Source organism: Puntigrus tetrazona, chromosome 22, assembly GCF_018831695.1.
Source record: "Puntigrus tetrazona isolate hp1 chromosome 22, ASM1883169v1, whole genome shotgun sequence".
In the NCBI taxonomy this organism is placed as follows: Eukaryota; Metazoa; Chordata; class Actinopteri; order Cypriniformes; family Cyprinidae; genus Puntigrus; species Puntigrus tetrazona.
The window spans coordinates 14622909-14643052 of record NC_056720.1 but is presented as its reverse complement, the minus strand read 5'-3'; the positions used below and the strand labels follow the sequence as shown (position 1 = coordinate 14643052).

The following is a 20144-nucleotide window of genomic DNA, read 5'->3' as shown; positions in this document are numbered from 1 at the left end:
TTTTCTTCAATACTTATGTAATATACTGGTCTTTAGGGCAGCTGATCTTTAAATAGCTTTTGGGTTTTCCTCATTACTTATCTAGCACACTTGCCTTAGGGTGAGTTATGTTTAAATAGTGATATTTTTGCTGCAGCTCTTGCTCACCGCCATACCACCCTGTTTGGACCTGACTAGCACTTGGATGGGACACTGCCTTGGAATACCAGGCGTTTTTGGTTTTCTTTACTTATCTAATACACTAGCTTTTGGGGTGGCTGATCTTTAAACATCTTTTGGGATTTATTCAGTACTTATCTAGTACACTGGCCTTTAGGGTAGCCGATATTTAAATAGCTTTTATGTACTCTTCATTACTTTTCTATTACACTGGTCTTTAGAGTGGCTTACCTTTAAATAGCCCACTTTTTCACAGATCTCGCTTATGACCATACCAAACTGTTTGTGCCTGATCTTGTCTGATCTTAGAAGCTACACAGGGTTGGGCCTGGTTAGTACTTGGTTGGGAGATCACCTGAAATAACCAGATGCTGTAGGATATTTGGTTTTCTTCACTTCTTATCTAAACTAGCTTTTAGGGTGGCTGATCTTTAAACAGTTTCTTCACTAATTTAACTATCTAGTTTTATCCTCCTGTCCTGCTCGATTGCTCCTCTCTGCTGAGAGGTTTGTATGTTTGTAGCTCCGTGTAGCTTCGCTCTTCAATTTATCACCTACTCTTCTCTAAGGATCAAATATAATTTAATTGTCTACATACCGCTGATACTATCTATCAAACTAACCTAACTAATTCAACTGTGTTTAGTTCGCTTGCTTTAATCTAAAACTCGGCGGTGAGTTAGTACTCGTTAACAAATTAGCTTATCACTTTAGTTCCCACCCGCGTTTAAACTCCGTAAAATTGTTATTCACGTCGGCGCTAATGATGTTCGACTTTGCCAGTCGGAGATCACTAAAAATAATATTAAAGAGGTGTGTGAATTTGCAAGTACGATGTCGGACAATGTAATATGCTCTGGTCCCCTCCCTGCTTACCGGGGTGATGAGATTTACAGCAGACTGCCCGAGTCTCAATGGCTGGATGTCTAAGTGGTGACGCAGAACAACATAGGCTTTATAGACAATTGTATGTGTTTCTGGGGCAGACCTGACCTTTTGAAAAGAGATGGTCTTCATCCCTCCTGGGGTGGTGCCGCTCTTCTATCTAGAAATATGGCATATAGTCTTAGAGCTCCAACTTGACCATCTAGTGCCCAGGTCAGGAAGCAGACAGACTGGCTAAACCTACCATCTGCTAGCTGCCTCACGTCACAAAAGGCAGTTAATTCTCAACACATAGAGACTCTTTCACCTAGATATCACACTATAGAGACTGTGTCTGATTTTCTAACATTAGCTAGAACTGGCCACAGATAAAAGTCGTAATTGTTGGCGATTTTAATATTCATGTTGATAATGAAAAAGTTGCATTAGGATCAGCTTTCTTAGACATTCTGAACTCCGTTGGGGTTAGACAACACATCTCTGGACCTACTCATTGTCGAAATCATACTCTAGATCTAATACTGTCACATGGAATGGATGTTAAAATGGTTCAAGTTCTGCAGCAAAGTGATGACATTTCAGATCACTATCTAGTCTTGTGCGAACTCTGTATAGTTAAACCCGTAAACTCTGCACCTTATTACAAGTATGATAGAACCATCACTCCCACCACTTTCTGACTTATCCCAATTCCTTAGCACATCCAATACAATGCAAAAACTTGATGATATAACAGAAGCAGACAGTGTCAAAACCAAAGGATCTATAACAAAAGAAACACAAGGCTAGGCTAACTAGAAACAAACAATGCAACCTGCAGGTGAGGGGCCTGCTTCAGAATTTATAGTCTCAAAACAGGAAGTAGCAGCAGAGGGAGTGATCACAGGTCATCTAGAGGTAAGGACTCCCTCTGCTGGCTTGGTGACACCCCCCATAGTTCTATACCTCTACCTAAAACACCCCTAAACATGCCCCTACTTTTCTACATCACAGAGTGGGTTTATTTTTATAAAAGAAAGCAGCGTTGTAGCGTTGCTGCTGACACCTTGTTCAAAGAAGGAAAAATATTTTAGTTGTGAAACATGTAATTCATAACAAGTTGTGAAAGTGAAATAAAGACACAGAATAGCTACACCATCTCTTCTGCCACAAATACTGTATCAGAACAGCACTTTTGTCTGACAGAAGAATTTGCTTTTCTGAGGTGAGTCTTAACATTTATAATAGATAAATAGGTTGGTCAAATGTATAAAACAAGATTCCTAAACTCTGTAAAAATGTCACTGGCCCAAATCAGTGAAGTCAATTCAAGTCAACATTATTTATATAGCGTTTTTTTTTTATAATGCAAATTGTATCAAGCAGAATTTACAGTATTGAACAGGGAAATAGTGTGTCAAAATAGTATGTTGTTCTCATCTGGCCAGATAAAACCAGCAGTTTAGTTCTATGCTAGACTCATCTGGTTTCCTGTGGTCTTCTCCCAATCTAGGTGACAAGATTTTCGAAAATGATCTGCCTCTGGGCATTCAGGGTGCTGATCCACCAGCTGGTCTGAATATAGACTGAACCCAGATGATTGCAGTGACCATTTGATCTGGAATAAGAATGAAACTAACATTCTAACAATGTAACAGGTACATTACATCTTATGGGAAGTGTTACTGGTTAAAAATAAGTTTGGGTGCTATAGTATGTGTAAACTGGTTAAAAGATATGTTTGGGGTTTTTTGGTCCTGTACCTCTGTTTGTTTGCTCTTTTTACGACTTCATAATTGCTATAATGTTTCTTGTAATTTTGTCTTTATTTTTATAATTTTTCCTCTATTGTCATTAATTGTATTCACAAAATATGTCAACACAATTAAAAACAATTGCACACAGTAATCATCAATATATCTTTTCTCAACACTCTAAAAGTAAAGGTGCTTCATGATTCCATAGAAGAACCTTTTTGTCTATATGGTTTAATAAAGAATCTGAAGAACATCTGAAGAATCTTTCTGTTTCTCAAAAGGTTCTTTGTGACAAAGAAAGTTCTTCAGAGGTTTTTTTAAAAGGTCCACTGACTAAATGATTCTTTGTGTAACCAAAAAAAATGTGTGAAGGTTCAACCTGATGAAGCACTATATTATCTAAAACTGTCAATCAAAAAAAAAATAAACAAATGCTAATAACTCAACTAGACATTGTGTTATTAACATATAAGATGTCCAGAGACTTTTAGAACGATTAGCAAGATGAATAAATCAATGCAAACTAACGCAATAGGATTTCAGTGTTAAAAAAAGACCACATTTGAATTGCAAGACCTCATTTTAGGTTTTGCTTAGCATTCTGTAGTTCTCTTTCTCACCAACAGATGCCCCTGTTGATCACTGATTGTGAGACACAGCACATGTTGGCTTTCTTTACACAGATGTTGTCCATGACTCTGGTTGGCTCTTTAACAGAAGGGGGGGCTCAAGCAGCCTTTGCTTATATCCTGAATCTGACACTTTACTCTGGCCATAATCATGTAGGCTGTGTTCAGGCAGGAGCCAGCCTCATCCTCACACTCATCTCAGACCGTGTGAGCAGTAGGGATGGCTGGGGGACGCAGAGGACTGGTGGCCCCTCAGAACACTTTTCTGGAGAATATAGTCCGCCGCTCCAATGGTGAGTAAAGCCTTTCGCAATTTGTAGCTGGTGAAATTATTTATTCTGCAACATTGAAATAAACTCACTCCATGTGCCTTTGGAGTTTATCATAAGCTCATATAACCGTAATGGTTTCATAAAGCTGTTGTATTTCAATGGTTTATTTCATATGTTGTTTTTGGCATTTTATGCACTAAATGGTCTATTTATTGAGAGTGTTTTGCTTCTGTGTGTGTATATATATATATATATATATATATATATATATATATATATATATATATATGTATATGGTATGCAATTTTAAGTTGTAGGGTTGATTAACCTTGGTGTAAAGAAAAGTCTGAATCCTTTTATTAAAGTTTATTAAAAAGGTACTTGTTTTTGCTGTAACTTTCTTTTTCCTTTCAACTTTTCAGTTTGGACATTTTCTCATAGACAGACAGGTATATAGCTGATCTTTTAATGTGTTTCAGTCCCATCCATCCCTATGTGGCTCTGTTTCTGTCATTGTTTGCTTACATCTGTAGTTTGTAGATCTAGTTCAGTATAAGTGATTTCTATCATCGCTTAATTGCTCTTCTGTTCCCTTTATGTGCTCAAAATATTATAGTTACATAATCAAGGGAATTTGTGAAAGGTGCCAGTACTCTAAAATAAGTAAAAAAAAATTGTGTTAATACAGATTATTTTCTGCACTGAAGATTAATAAACTGATAAGATACTTCTTTAATTGTGCCTGCTGGTGAAAAGGACAAAAACATCACTTTTTTGCCCTGGGTTACAAGTAATTGACTTTGTTCTCTTGTTCTCTAATACTGTTTAAAAATTTGTTATTAGTCTTTGGTAATTATATAATTGATAGCTGAAGGGTCTGAGACTGCACACTTCTTGTTTTGCCATCAGCCAATCAACATTGTCATGACTGTCATGATGTCATCTACAAGAGGGTAATGCTAACCAAAGGTTATAGCTAATTTAAAGTTAACACTTTATTTCAATGGTTCATTTTGGACATTCTGCTAACAGTAAGTAACTACAACTGCACATAAACTAGTAGCTATTAGAGTATAAATAGTTTACAGTTGTTTCTACAATTCACTAGTGGAATTGTCAGCCTGGTCTCATGAAAATATATACCTCTGTGCACCTTTTCTGCACGTTTCGCTGCGGTTTCAAAGATACATGTCCAATGAGTGGTGCTAAAACACAGGCACAATACATAACCTCAGACATATTTTTTAATACGTTGATATAGGTGAAGTATGTATTGCTGCGGTTCAAAATTTAAATATATCCATGGACTGTTACTAAAAGTTAATGCTCTATCATTTTGGAAATATGCCCTACACTAAATCTATCCCTGAACCTATCTGACAGTGTTACCAAATGCAAAACTGATATAAAAATGCATTCGTTGATGCAACTGTGCCATTTTAACTTTCTTTTACACAGATTTGAACCGTTTTGTCAAACTCTAGTTACACTGAGCTTCTTGTCTCTTAAATACATCTCTGTACTTTGTGAGCTACTACTGAGTTACTACAACTAACTTACTGTCTATGAAAACCCATAGAGCTGAAGCTAGAGATGTGTTATGCTAAGTTCAAAAACATCAGTTTCAAATATCCAAGTATATTAATATTGTTTTTAAGTCATAACATGATATTCTTCAAGTAGTTTGAAAATTCTGCTTTGTTAATCGAAAATCTGTAAATCTGTGTGAAGAGGAATAAAAGGTTAAAACGGCAGTGATATGTACTTCTTGGTACGTATTTTATGTCTTGCTAAAAAGAGCACCAAGGTACGTTTATGCCATGAGACCAGGTAGGGAACAGGTAGGGAGACAGGTGCTGTCACATTTACTCATGTTCAGTGAATTTCTGTGGACAAAATCCAGTCATTTCAATAGGAATTAACATGGTTGTAATTGTCGCATGAGGTCAAAAGGTTTCCCCAATGATGTCAAATTGATTATGTGAATTCGCTTTGCTGACCAACAGAAAGTTATATTCAATTTCATAGGGACTTCTGTTTGAGTCGTCATTCCTGCTGCTACTCTAGTAATGGATGATGAATCTTTTCTGCCCTGTAAAATTTCCCAAAAAATGTGATTGCACCTGAAGGCTAATCTGAAAGTTGGTTGTTCTTGTATCAGAATGAAAAATAATGTTTCATTACTTCCTGGCAGACACCAATTTTGTTTTGGGGAATGCCCAAATACTGGATTGGCCTATTGTCTACAGCAATGATGGATTCTGCAAGCTGTCTGGATACCACCGTGCTGAAGTCATGCAGAAGAGTAGTACATGCAGGTTCTTCCCTGTTTTTTCTTTCTTCTTCTTTTCTCCTTTATATATAAATATATAAATATATATATATATATATATATATATATATATATATATATATATATATATATATATATATATAATAGAAATTCTTGTTATGAATGCCTCTATTTACTTATCTCAGCTTCATGTATGGGGAACTCACTGATAAAGAAACTTTCGAGAAAGTCCGCCAGACCTTTGAGAACTATGAGATGAACTCCTTTGAGATACTTATGTACAAGAAGAACAGTAAGTTGACAATTCGCAATAAATCAAAAGAGTTCATGCTTATCACATTGATCAACTAATTAAAAAAATATTGCTGATATTGCAGGGATGCCAGTGTGGTTCTTCGTAAAAATTGCTCCCATCCGAAACGAACAGGACAAAGTTGTTCTTTTTCTCTGTACCTTCAGCGATATCACTGCATTCAAGCAGCCTATTGAAGATGATTCATCTAAAGGTTTGATTTGACAAACTTTTCATCACCCTAGATTTTTCAGATGTGTTAAAGTTTTTATTTACACAATATATATATGTATTTATAAATACACACACACATACAGTATATATTAAAAAAATATGTATATACACATATGTATATTTATATAATTTAATTAATTTTATGTATAAATACATTTATTATGTAAACATAGCATATTTTTCTTTAATATATACATAAATGCTTTTCGATTTATATATACATAATTAATATACACAATACACAGTCATATATTATGTAAAAATAAACAGCGATGCTTTGTCAGCACTACTTCATTACATATAAATAGCATCAGGAAAGTCAAAGTTGTTGTCTGTGTTGTCTGGGTGTTTGAGGATTTATTCAGGAATTAAAAAAAATGGGTTCATATTGGTACTGTCACGGTTGTGTGGTAAAGAGTACAGATTCAATGAAAATAAAGAAAGTTAATTCCAGAATGGTAAAATAAAAAGATATACAGACAGGCAGGCAGGCAGGCAGGTGTTATAAAGGATAAACACAGGTAGGGACATTTTTGTTCCAACAGAACTCAAAACATAGGACTAAATACAGGGTATTGTAGACAGAAACCATTTAACACAGAGGGAAGGCAGGGCACAGGGAGCATTGATTTACAGAGTCCAGAAACACTGACCTTGCAAATGAAAACAAACCTAGGATTTGGGGATTCTTGGGAGGAGGTTCTGGTGGAGGACGGATCCCCAGGAGGGGGCAGGCAGAAGGCAGAAGGGTCTGTAGATGGAGGGAGGAGCCAGGAAGGAGACAGGAGGAGTCCGGAGCAGGAGGAGATCCAGAGCCCAGCTATGGTGGTCCAAGGTGGAGCCGACGGAGGAGGCGCCATGGAGGAGGAGCAGCCATCGACTCCATGGGGCGACCGGCAGGCGGCGGACAGGTGCAGGAGGAGACTGAGGTGGAGACGGAGAGCCGAAGAGCCAGGGTGACGTTGGAGGTCCAAGCGGCGCCGCGGGCTTCGGCACTGCTGGGGGCGGGAAGACTGTGCCAGAGCGACTGAGGACTGAGGTGAAGCGGAGGGAAGGAGCCTGTCCCGGTGGGATGGAGGGACAAGCACTCCCGGAGAGGAATCGGCGACGGATGGTCGACGACAACCATAGCGTGGGACGATTGTGTGGAGCTGTGGCTGACGGACCACGGTGTAGAGGAGCACTTTTATCAAGCCGAGGAGGCTGGGTCTCGGAGGCCGGTGAGGCGAGGATCCTTCAACCTCGGCCTGGAGCCGGCAGACCCGTGGCGAGCTCCAGATGGTTTGCTGAGGATGAGCGCAGGGGCTGCTGGGATCCATCAACGTGGTGTGGCATGGGTGGGAGGGTGGGAAAACTTGAGGCGGCACTGGAGGAGCGACGGGCGCGGGCACAGGAACGGGACGGAGCGCCGCGTGGCGCGGGCACTGAACGGGACGGAGCGCACGCGGGCGCGGGCACTGAAGCGGACAGAGCGCGCACGTGGCTGGAACCCGGGCACTGGAACGGGACAGAGCGCCGTGTGGCGCGGGCACTGAACGCAGAAGCGCCGCGTGGCGCGGGCACTGGACACGTCCGGGCACTGAACGTCAGAGCGCCGTGGCGCGGGCACTGAAGCGGGACAGTTTCTGGAACGGGACAGAGCGCACGTGGCGCGGGCACTGGAAGCAGGACAGAGCGCCGCGGCGCGCGGGCACTGGAACCCTTTCTGGAAGCACATTCTGAATCTGACAGAGCGCGCGTGGCGCGGGCACTGGAGCGGACAGAGCGCACGTGGCGCGAGCACTGGAACGGGACAGAGCGCACGCGTGGCGCGGGCACTGGAACGGGGCGGCTGGGCGGAACCAGCGAGCTAACGGGGCGGCTGTAACGGGGCGGCTGGGCGGAACCAGCGGGCTAACGGGACGGCTGGGCGGAACCAGCGGGCTAACGAGGACAAGGGCGGAACCAGCGGGCTGGGCGATTATGGGTGCTGAGCAAACAGGAACTCAGGATACAGGGAGGTGCCCAGTCTAAGTCCAAGTCTTCATCCAGCTCCCTTTGCAGATCCAGCAGCCCCAGGTGGATGATCAGCTCATCCTCAGCCGATGTTTCCACTCCGCGCTTCCTCGCAGTCGGCTGTCTCCACCGCGGGGAGCTCTAGCTCGCGCACCTGGTCTGACGTATACGGCTCGGGTCCTGTTACGCTCCACGGCTCTGTCGCTTCTGTGACGATGGGTCCGTGGTTGTCAGCAGTGGGCTCAGGCTGGGGCTGACCATGCGGTGAAGGGCTGAGCTAGGCTCTGGATCTGGAGTGGGGCTGGTGTCGTTTCCTCAGGCGCAACCATCATGGTTGATTTGCAGGACACCAGCACCCACTCGACGTATGCGGCGAGGCTCTCTCGAGGACCGCTCCCGGACAGCTGCGCTTGGCTGGAGGTGTTAAGTCCACGGAAATAGAGTTCGAGCAGAGAGCATCCGGGTAGCGGGAGTCGTTGGCCAGTTCGAGGAACAGTTCGGTGTAGTCCTCGAGAGAGCAATCCCCCTGCTCCAGCAGGCGGATGAGGAAGTTTGGGTCTTTAAACTGGGCAAACATGGCAAAAAAAAAAAAAAAAAATAAGGGGAAAATACGCCGCTATTTACTTTTGTAGGTCCGAGCGTTCTGTCACGGTTGTGTGGTAAGCAGAGCATTCAATGAAAATAAAGGGTTTAATTCCAGAATGGTAAAATAAAAGATATACAGACAGGCAGGCAGGCAGGCAGGTCGGTCGAACAGGCAGGCAGGATAAACACAGGTAGGGACATTGGGTAGGGACCTTGACGCTCGGACCAACAGAACTCAAAACACAGGACTTAAATACACAGGGTAATTGACGAGACACAGCTGATGACAATAACATAATTAACACAGAGGGAAGGCAGGGCACAGGGAGCACATGGCATGAAACGAAAACATAAACACAGAGTCCAGAGATGTAGGTACATTAAAGGTACATATTAGAAAGTCTATGTATTAGTACCTAAATGTTATAAAGATACCATAATTTTTGTTCCCGAGAGTGCATAGACTAATTTAGCATTGTAGACAGAAACCATTTTATAATATTGATTTAATAAACACTGACCTTGCATTTCACCTTTGTTTTTTTCTATGATTTAAGGCTGGGGTAAGTTTGCTCGTCTGACACGGGCGCTGACAAGCAGCCGTGGTGTTTTACAGCAGCTGGCTCCGACTGTGCACAAAGGCGAAAATGTCCACAAGCACTCCCGTCTGGCCGAGGTAAATATACGTGTTTGTGTCTGTGGCTACATGTGCGTTCAAGCACTTTTATCAAAAGGCTGCTCTACCCATTTATACCTGAGCACTCTCAGCCAAGAGTGTTTGCTGCAATCCCAAAAGCCCCTCTGCTGTCCTGAGATAAATCTCCCACATGTGCGGCTGCTGTTCACGTAACACACTCCACATGAACGTCCCCCCTCAGTTTCTACATCAACTACAAAACCCTTTCTGAGCACATTCTGAATCTGAGCAAGCAGTGGATAACATTATAATGAGTTGGAAAGAAGATACAGCCTCCTGTATTTATAGCGAGTCAAGTGCTTGATTATATGGCAATAAATAAAACGATTCTTTTTTTGCCTTATTAACAAGACGTTCATCTGTTTTATTACTTGGGAATCTAGGAGTCCTTCAGTTTCTGTTGCACTGATTTTGACGTTCGACGAATGATTTTGATTTAAAGGTGCATTTTTAGTAGGCTACAATATTTTTAAAATGTATGCATACTGTTGTATCGGCTAGCATGCTGCTATTATTATCTACTGCATGATAGTGGCTCTTCACATCAGAATCTGGGGTAAATTCTCTAAACTTCTGCATGCAATAATTTAGAACAACACTAAAAATATACTTTAGTTTTAATTGCAAATGTTTAAGTGTGTGCATAAAACTATCTCAAAGTATGTATATTTCATGAAGGCATTTTAAATATGCATGCTTAAGTTGCATCTTTGTCTGTTTGTGCACTAAGGTTATCCCAGTAAAGTACACCAGATCACTTTAGTCCTCCATGACCTAGGAATTATTATTTTCACGTCAGGATATTAGTAATCATGTTATAAAGTTAATAGCAGTCTAGAGTTCATGATTATTGTTTAGCAACATAGGGAACTAAGGATAGGAATGAGACACAGAATTAGAAACACCAAGCAACCTGTGAAACAATTTTGTCAATAAACACTATGATGGAAAAAGAGGCAAAGATATTGCTGATATAGTAGTTGAGGAAATGCAGTAATTCTTAGTCCTAGCTTTTCATTGAATTTTGTTCAATGTGGTTCTGTTGCTTGTTGGAGAAGTATGCAAACTGATCTGAGGCTTTTTGTGGTAGAATTGAAAGGCTGTCATCTTGTCTGCACTTGGCTTAAGTTCTTTTGGATGTAAGCAAGTGTTTATATATCTTCATTCCCAGATCCACGCTGTCATTGTCACAAAGGTGTGGAAACTGTCACGTCCTGACAGTTTCTCTGTTTAGAAGTTTGAGTTTAAATACATCAGGATGCGGATTGCTGAATAAGGAAATGTTCTCCTGCTGACTCCCATAATGTTCTTAACCTCTTTTCAGACAGTACATCTTTTTATTACCCATCAGGTACTGCAGCTAGGCTCTGACATCCTCCCGCAGTACAAACAAGAGGCTCCAAAAACACCTCCACACATTATCCTGCACTACTGCACCTTCAAAACTACCTGGGACTGGGTAATTCTCATCCTCACCTTCTACACAGCCATTATGGTACCCTACAACGTGTCCTTTAAGACCAAGCAAAACAATGTGACCTGGCTGGTGGTAGACAGTATTGTGGATGTGATTTTCCTGGTGGACATTGTGCTCAACTTCCACACCACCTTTGTTGGACCTGCTGGGGAAGTGATTTCAGACCCAAAGCTCATCCGGATGAATTACGTGAAGACCTGGTTTGTCATTGACCTCCTCTCCTGTCTTCCTTACGATGTCATTAACGCCTTTGAAAACGTTGACGAGGTGAGTTTTCTTCTCTACACTGTCCAAAGTTTGTCAACCCTTAAATCTTCGTGATAATGTTTATGTAGGCACCATTAAAAATTGTTTACCTAGAGAAGAACTGCCTATTCTGGTGTCGCTTCGGTTTTTTTGGTTCTTACCACTGTTTCCTCTGGCCTGCTCACTTCAGGATTAAAGCATTAAGTCAAGTCAAGACACCTCTATTTCTGTCGTGCTCATACAGTACAGGCATGTCAAAGCAGCTGTACAGTATCAAAACAGTATTTTTACAGTATCAGTAATCTTAATTCTGTTTTTTTATTTTGTTGCTGATTTGACCAAAATCTGATTGTTGTTGTTGTTGTTGCAGCTCCCTGTTTAAAGTAATTAGAGGTGTGCAATATAACAAGCTGTCCTTCAATCAGCCTGTCCAAATTCCTAAAATATAACCCCTTAAGGCAAAAAAACTATTTCACATCAATGTTTTGTACTAATGTGTTTTATCTCCTTCATATGTTGTGTTACTCAGTTGGTAGTGCACTGTGTTGAACATTGATATTTAATTGTGATCATGCAATCAGAGGTTCAATGCACATTTTACCTAAAATGTTTATGCAGTATAAATCATGATTCTACACAATTTATGTAAGTGGTAGGTTTAGGGCTAGGTTAGGTGTGGTCATCCGTATGATTTATAACTATTAAAATATGTAATAATTATTGTGAGATCTGTGTAAAAAGTCCACACATTGCAATTAAATGAAAAACCATTTTGATTGGTAATGACAGTCCACATCGTTTTTCATTTAAGGCTAATTATTCTATCTTCACTGAAGCTTTTGGAGAATTGTTAAATCGCACTCTCTAAAATGACCACTATCTAAATGCCTTAATTTGTTTCGAATGCCCAATTTTTTTAACAATTAATGATATTGTCATTAACACGTTTTAGTATTTGTAAAAGCTGTTCCTTAAAAGAGCACATGATTGGACGACTAAAGACAGACATATATGTCTGAAAGGTATTTTAGACTTATATGTCCTGAAAGCTGCTTTAAAGCCATGTCTGTTGCAAAAAGCACTATACAAATAAATCTGACTTTATATTAGTATCTTAGAGTAATAATGTTTCCTTAACATGCTATTGTGAAAATTCTTGGGCTACATACAGTACAAAAAATATCACTGAAAGTAACGCTCTTCAGTACCACAAAAAACTTCCAAATTTTTGCAAAGCAGCTGTTTAATCAAAATATTAAAAAATACAGGAATGTTAAAGTACAGTCTGCAAGCGTTGTCAGTCTCAATCTTTCTGCTGAAATTGCATTATTGCCTCACAGTCAGTCTTGATGGCTTTGTCGCACTGAAGCAGCGTTTCCAGGATTGATTTCATCCTAGCATGTCAGGTATTTCCCTTGGGACATCTGTGAATGAAGTTAGCAATGATTGCATAGATTCTTTAAATCGCTGTGGTTTACCGCAGAAAGAAACCATCACAGGAGACACAGACTTTACACCCTCCTTGCACCCATCTGTCATTGGTTCATAACTTCATGCCCCTCAGAAGTCATCATCATTAATGGCTATGGTGTCCCAGCAGCCATCATTACCAGAGCTATGCTGCGTCCAGATCATTCAAGCATAGCTTCACTTCCAGCATGAAGACTTTCTTTGCCAGTTATTAGTGGCTTTGTAATTTAGAAGCCACGAGGGATTTCAGTCCCCCCAGGGAGAAGTCTGTATATTCACAGCTAATATGCACATATGTGCTATAAGAAAATCTAGGAACCTCTAGCTGTGAAGACATATGTGATTGCTAATATGTAAGCTCAGAACATTGTGTCTGTTGGCCAAAATCAGCAGCTACTAGTCTTATTATGCCTACTCAAAAGCAATGTCACGTAGAAGTCATGCTCATTAGTGGATTGTGTTTGGTGATTCAGTACAGAAGCCCACAGCAACAGCATGTGTATTTCCTGTATGAATACTGGAAAAATGCCAAACTTAGGAGTTGAGTAATTAATGTTGGAATTAAACTATAGACATTGACCTTCTCAGAATACTGGAATAGGAAAGAGACTCTTGTAATCCCGGGAACGAGGGAATTTGGGATTCTTTCAGGTGACACCATGTGTGGATTTTGTTCACTCTGTACAAACAACACTTTAATGACATTGGGATGTTGGAACAGGACCGTCTCGCACTGACAGTTGTATATTGTAAAATATCTTAGTGCCACAAACATTTTACCATCTACAGGTTGTGTCATGTTTTTTAAACAGCAGAATAGTTTAGTAGTCTATAAATGAATCCTGCTTTGTAGAGGGCATAGCAAGTTAGATTTTAGATATTAAATATTAAACATGCAGCTTTAACAAAACTTTTAAGTTGCAAAAAATTCATAAAAACATTGTAAAAGTAATATATGAATTAAACATATTCTGAAAAGACACGTCACATTATATAAATAACAGATTTAATCCAAATTTTATTCATATATAAACATTGATCAACACACAATGCATGCTTTTTATGTCTATTTTTGGAGGTTGTTAAAAAACATTATTATACCACATTTTAGTTTTACCACATTAAGTACTTTTTCATTCATTCTTCTTCAAACTTTTATGTTCATTTTGTAAGTGGTGTGAGCTTTGTCTTGTGAAAACTTGTTTGTAACACATACAATATTCAAATTATGTATAACTGCATGAACCATTGGTGAAATTAATTGTTTGTCCACTTTAGACATTATTTGTTCTACTTTGTAACTACATGTAAACAAGCAGTCATTAGACTATTAGTAGGCTGTCAGCTTAATATCTGCTCCTGCAACAGACATTCTAGCAAGTTATTTGATTTTTTTTTTTTTTTTCCTTTCTTGAACTTGTCTGCATATCATACACACAGAGAGCTGAACCTAGTAGTGAGAAAGTAAATTGGGTCACTTGCAATTTCATGTTAACTTTAAGTATCACACACACAACCTGTCAGGTGCTGTCCTTGGTCTTGGTTTTAGCACAGACTTGTTCATTTAATCCCTCAGTAGGAAGTGCATGCTCAGAGCTGTAGTTTCTGAGGCTTTACGTAGCTGTCAGGCTGCTGTAGCAGAGCCTGCAGTGGAACAGGAGTGTCAGAGCAGGAGATTACAGCGCACACACACACACACGGTCCTCTTTCCCACAGCAGTAGCTAAAGACGCCTTTGTTGGGCACGTCAACTTCGGTTATCCATCCTTTCTCTGCTGATGCTGCTGGCAGAGTACAGTTAAAGCCCAGGGTAAAGGTGCTTCTGGAGGGTCGTGAGGTTTTTTAAACTGGTTTGTTTAGAGTAAAAAATAAAATTTAGGTTTACTATAGTAAGTTGACATGTTCTTGAAATGTTACTTACAGTCAGTAGAATATTTGTTACAGAAGCATGAAGATAAAGCTGGAAGATTTAAGCAGACATTCTACTAATACTAATGACTGCATGTACTGTAGTTACTTATTGTCAAATTGATGTCTAAAAATGTATTTATTATTAAAGAGCTCATAAACTGCTTTTTTGAACTGTTATCTGAGGTCCACTTATACTGTTATCAAGAATTATACATTTAAAAATATAATAATTTAGAAGTAATTGGCTATTACCCCCCCATCCCCCCTCACAGAACTCTTTGTTTGAATAGGTGTGATGGATTGTAGACTCGGAAGTAAACACCTACTGCTGTGATTCACTAATAGTTGTGTATGTTTGAAAGCTTACAGCCATCTCAGATGGACTGTGCTGGGATTTAGGTTATAAACGCATAAATAGCTCAATACTGTATGTATCAAATGATCTACAAGAAGACACAAAGCTATAGCAATCGACTCAATGTTGATGTCGAATGCAATACAGTCAGCACAGCATTATCTTTTAGTTTTAATCTTTCTGAAAATCCTGAAAATCATGTATAAATCTAAACAGGCAGTGATGTAGAAGCAAGTGTTGGTGATTTGGTGGAGGCAGCATTTATCCACATTATTACAGTAAAACATTCCAATACCTGTCTTTTATCGTACCATAAGACACACAGTGTGCTTTAAAAAATCTTTTAAACTGATGATATCTCACAGTCTGTAGAAGGCTTAAGACTCTTCTTAGACTGTACCTTCAATAATCTACTCACTGTGGTTAAAATTATCTTCTGAATCAGCACTTTGTTAACCACTTCTTTCTTGTTTGCAGGGCATCAGCAGCCTCTTCAGCTCTCTGAAGGTAGTGCGTTTGTTGCGTCTTGGCCGTGTGGCCCGCAAACTGGATCATTACATTGAATACGGTGCGGCGGTGCTAGTGTTGCTGGTTTGTGTGTTCGGCCTGGCCGCCCATTGGCTGGCCTGCATCTGGTACAGCATCGGTGACTATGAGGTCATAGATGAAGCAAACAACTTGCTCCGTAGGACCAGCTGGCTGTATCTGCTGGGAGAAGCTGCCGGCACACCGTATCGCTTCAACGTCAGTGGCACGGAAATGTGGGAAGGGGGTCCCAACAAAGACTCGGTCTACATCACCTCATTGTACTTCACCATGACCAGCCTGACCAGTATCGGCTTCGGGAACATTGCTCCCACCACGGATGCAGAGAAGATTTTCGCCGTGGCCATGATGATGATTGGCTGTGAGTAAAATACATACCACATAACCTATATGTTAATATGTATAACAAGACAGACTGATTAAAGACTAGAAATCAGTTTCCTCAAACAACAAAATCACAAAAACATCATAGTTCAGAAAAGATGTTGAGGATATCAATGTTTGTTGTAAAGGTTTGGACTGCAGGTGTTTTCTCTCGCTCTCAGTGGAATATCAGTTCTATATAGAGCCAGTGGTGATCTAGATTGCATTCTGTCCAGACAGCGGCCTGGAGACCACTGTGATGAATTACATAATTGCTTAGTTCTGGGAAAGCTCTACTTTCCAACACTGGCAGAATTCAGAGATGCTCTTTTCCAGATTAAATACAACTGCGCTGCATCTGTTACCTGCCCTTGACTGCCACATTATATACAAGGTCATTCTTTATTTAAGTGTTGATGTATTTGGATACATAATTACAGTATAGGTTAATGCATACCAAGTCCAAAATTTTTGTCAGAATGTTCCATGTCCCATAAACATGACCTCATGTTGTGCGTATTATGTTTACACACTGCTTCCAAAACTTTTGTCCATCATAAAAAAAACAGATTAGGTTAGTTCACAAAAAATTTATTCACAAAAAATTTATTTGAAAATGTTCTTTTAGAGTATTTTACTAAGGAAATTTGTATGCATTCACACAGTGTGATATGATAACATACAATATTTTAAAAAAGTAAGCATGAAGGTCCACAGATCAAGGCTTATCATAAGTGGGGTAAAAGAAAATGTGTGAGTGTATGACAAAAAAGGTAAAATAGTGAAGAACTGCTATATTTACTTTAATAAAAAAATGTTTTTCATTTTACAGATATTACACATTGAGGTATAGTCACACTTTCCTTTGTTCAGTGGAATGTTGTGCCACTTTTAAGCATTTCTACACTATTGGCAATGGGGTATTTTGTTTGCTTGCAAAATTTGACTAAAAAAAAGTTGCTGATGAGGTGCACTGTACCACTATTAGCTAAACAGAGAAAATATCTGTTTCTGGTATTGCATTTTGTAGGCTATTCTTAAAGAGGGTGCATATTTAGATTCTACCTAAATGTTTGTACGAGGTGACTCAAATTGTTGTGTGGGACAAGCTCACCCTGCACATCTGCTCAGTGTGTGTGAGAGTCTGTGCTAGTGTGTACAAGCACAGTCAGGGTGGTTGTGTTGGGTCTCTGTGGGTTTGCCCTGTACGAGGCGTGAGTGATGCTGCTGGCCGCCCGAGGGTGACGGTGATGTGAAGTGTCATAAAAGTGGGGGGAGACTGACAGAAAGACAGAAGATCACAGTGTGATCCTGCTGATGCACAGGAAACACAGCAGGCACACATTCAGTCAGTGTGACAGTGTTTTAGCCACACATACACACACAGAGAAGATGATATTAGACTTTTGTTTAAGAAAATGAAGCCTTTCGCATCGCAGTCGAATGGGGAAAGTCATTTAAGCTTTATGTTCTTTATGCTGTAGCTCTCTGTATAAATATAGATTATGGAATGCAATGTGAACAAACAAACTAATAGATTCATAAATACATTAAATAGCAACGGTCAGTGTTTTTTTTCTGGGCTGCTGTGTATGAATGATCGGCATTTAGTCTTTAAATGGGAGCAGCAAAATTTGGAATTAGGGCCACTGCAAGAGTACATCTGAATACAGGACAGGACTAAAATCTCTCTCTCTCTCTCTCTCTCTCACACACACTCACACACACACACACACACACAGTCAAAGCTTCTACTACAAAAGAAATACTGTGGTGGTAAAATTCTGCTAACAAAATGTATTAGCATGATATTATATATTTGTGTACATTATACATAAATACATATAATACCCACATACATTATGCATCTCTCTCTCTCTCTCTCTCTCTCTCTCTCTCTCTCTCTCTCTCTCTCTCTCGCACACAGATTTTCAGGAAAAAATGTGTCTGTTCGTCGTGAAAGAAAGAAATGCTGTGTATAGCCAAACAGTCATAACCAATAAGAATACATTTGATGTTTCATGTCTGGCTACAGCACATATTGAGCAATACCAGAAATATTTCATTGTGGACAGGGTTCCCAGAGCTACACTACAAAAATACTAAACAAGCAACAAAATGTAATTTATCACTTGCTGTAGATGCTGGTAACTGGTTAGGGTAAAAACACAAGATCACACATGACAGGTAAATACTGTACAATTCAGCACAGGATGTATAAAGATGTAACTAATTGAGGAACAAACTTTTATGTCTGAGTGTGGTATATATCAGTAACTACAGAGTCTGGTACATCTTGTCGACAGTTTGTTTTGCATGAGAGAGAGTCTTGTCTCCGTGGAGGCTGTTAACGCATTACCGCACAGCGATGACAGGGCCATCTCCATGATGCGACTTTGTTGTGAACTGGGACCTGGAATTGGGATGCTAAAGCATAAACTGAGCAGTTTGTGATTTGTAGAGCGGTAAGGAATAACACAAAACGTCAAGCTATGAGTCAAAGACATCCATTTTCCTCTGCTGACCAAAAATCACCTCACTCGTTCTTTCAGTGCAGCATATCGTGTCAAATGATACCCATTTTGGACACCGGATATTTTGAATGATGTATGTTGTGGAGTCATCAAAATAAACTTTAATCACTGCAAGTTGGCATGTAGTTGCAAAGGTATTTTCTGTTAGTAGAATTAATATTGATTAGGCAAATTAGTACTGATTATTATAAACAAACATCATATTTAGGTCTGCTTTAAAATAGTGAGATATAGTAAATGCTCAGTTGGTCAGGTAAATATTTAACAAATAACAATAACAAATATTTTAAGAAATAACTTACAAATAGTGCAAATCAATATTTACCAAAGATATAAACTCAAAAGGCGCATGTGCAAGTTAAATTGCTAAATAGTATAATAGCTTTAATATAATTGAAACACTTACCAAACCTCTTTAAATTTACTTCTCTCAAAAGGGAATATGCAATGAATCCCAGACAAAATATAGACTAGATTCGATTGGAAAGTTTTTCATCTAAGGTCTACGTCTAAAATCCAAAAAGTTGAAAAAACCAGGAGATCAGAAACATTTATAGGGGCTTCTGCAAAGATTCCACTTTTCTATATAAACCACCAGCCTGTGATGTTTTGTATTGGTTTAATAAATGCAAATAGAATAGTTATCCAAAATGTTATAAAAATAAGAGGTTATATAATTGCATGGAGATTTTCTGTTTTTGCAATAGATGCATTATTAAAACTATTGGGAAGTGGACCTTTGAATTTATCTCTGTTCAATCAGAAACATATTTCAGTTCCTTTTGACATAAATTTGCATATGACAGATTTAACTTTTGTTTTTTAACTTCTAGCCAGCTGTGGTTTCACCTCATGACTGACTTTCATTTCCACATAGTGAAGAAAAGTATGTGGTGACAGCTGTAATATAAATACAGAATTTTTCAAGAGTGATATCCTGATAAATAGGCCTGAAATTATTATCTGTTGATAAAATTTGAAAAAAACAAACTCGTAATAAATTTAAGTGTGGCCCAGTGTTGATTTGCACTTTCATTATAGACAAAAATAGTCAAAATGTTCTTATTTTCCAGGCGATATCATCAACATGATTGCACAGATACTGCTTAAACTGAACTGAACTGGATGATGACGTCATTGAATCAATGATGAGCTGTCTTTAACTGAAAATTGAGTGTTTACCTTTGCATTACTGGCACACTCTTTCCATGTTTAATACTGTAAGGCTGCTTTGACACAATCCACATTGTTAACATGTACTGATAACGCTATATAACTGTCTTAAATTATTACCTTAATATTCATTTGTGGCTCGCCTAGTAAAAAACATGAGAAGAAAATAAAAAGTGAAGTGTGAAATAAAGCTCAGTGTTAATACATTTAATTTTAAGGCCTGTAATTCATTGTATAAATTAATAGACCTGTTTTGAAAAAGCTTATTTTTAAAAACATTCAATGAGTAATCT

The 20144-nt window shown here is 39.2% G+C and overlaps 1 protein-coding gene across 3 annotated transcripts in view; it reads left to right on the top strand.

The window, feature by feature from the left end:
• The first annotated feature begins 1868 nt into the window (after positions 1–1868).
• kcnh1b (potassium voltage-gated channel, subfamily H (eag-related), member 1b) overlaps positions 1869–20144 on the top strand; it is a 49883-nt gene continuing 31607 nt past the window's right edge. Inside the window, exons 1-9 of one of the 3 annotated variants that reach the window (XM_043223421.1) lie at positions 1869–2681; positions 3567–3702; positions 4104–4130; positions 5876–5999; positions 6160–6266; positions 6352–6480; positions 9638–9756; positions 11129–11521; positions 15713–16142. In XM_043223421.1, the coding sequence (XP_043079356.1) occupies positions 3630–3702; positions 4104–4130; positions 5876–5999; positions 6160–6266; positions 6352–6480; positions 9638–9756; positions 11129–11521; positions 15713–16142 (1402 nt within the window). In that variant the 5' untranslated portion in view covers positions 1869–2681; positions 3567–3629. Of the gene's footprint in view, positions 2682–3463; positions 3703–4103; positions 4131–5875; positions 6000–6159; positions 6267–6351; positions 6481–9637; positions 9757–11128; positions 11522–15712; positions 16143–20144 lie in introns of all 3 variants that reach the window. The other 2 variants (XM_043223420.1, XM_043223422.1) reach the window with 2 other exon arrangements.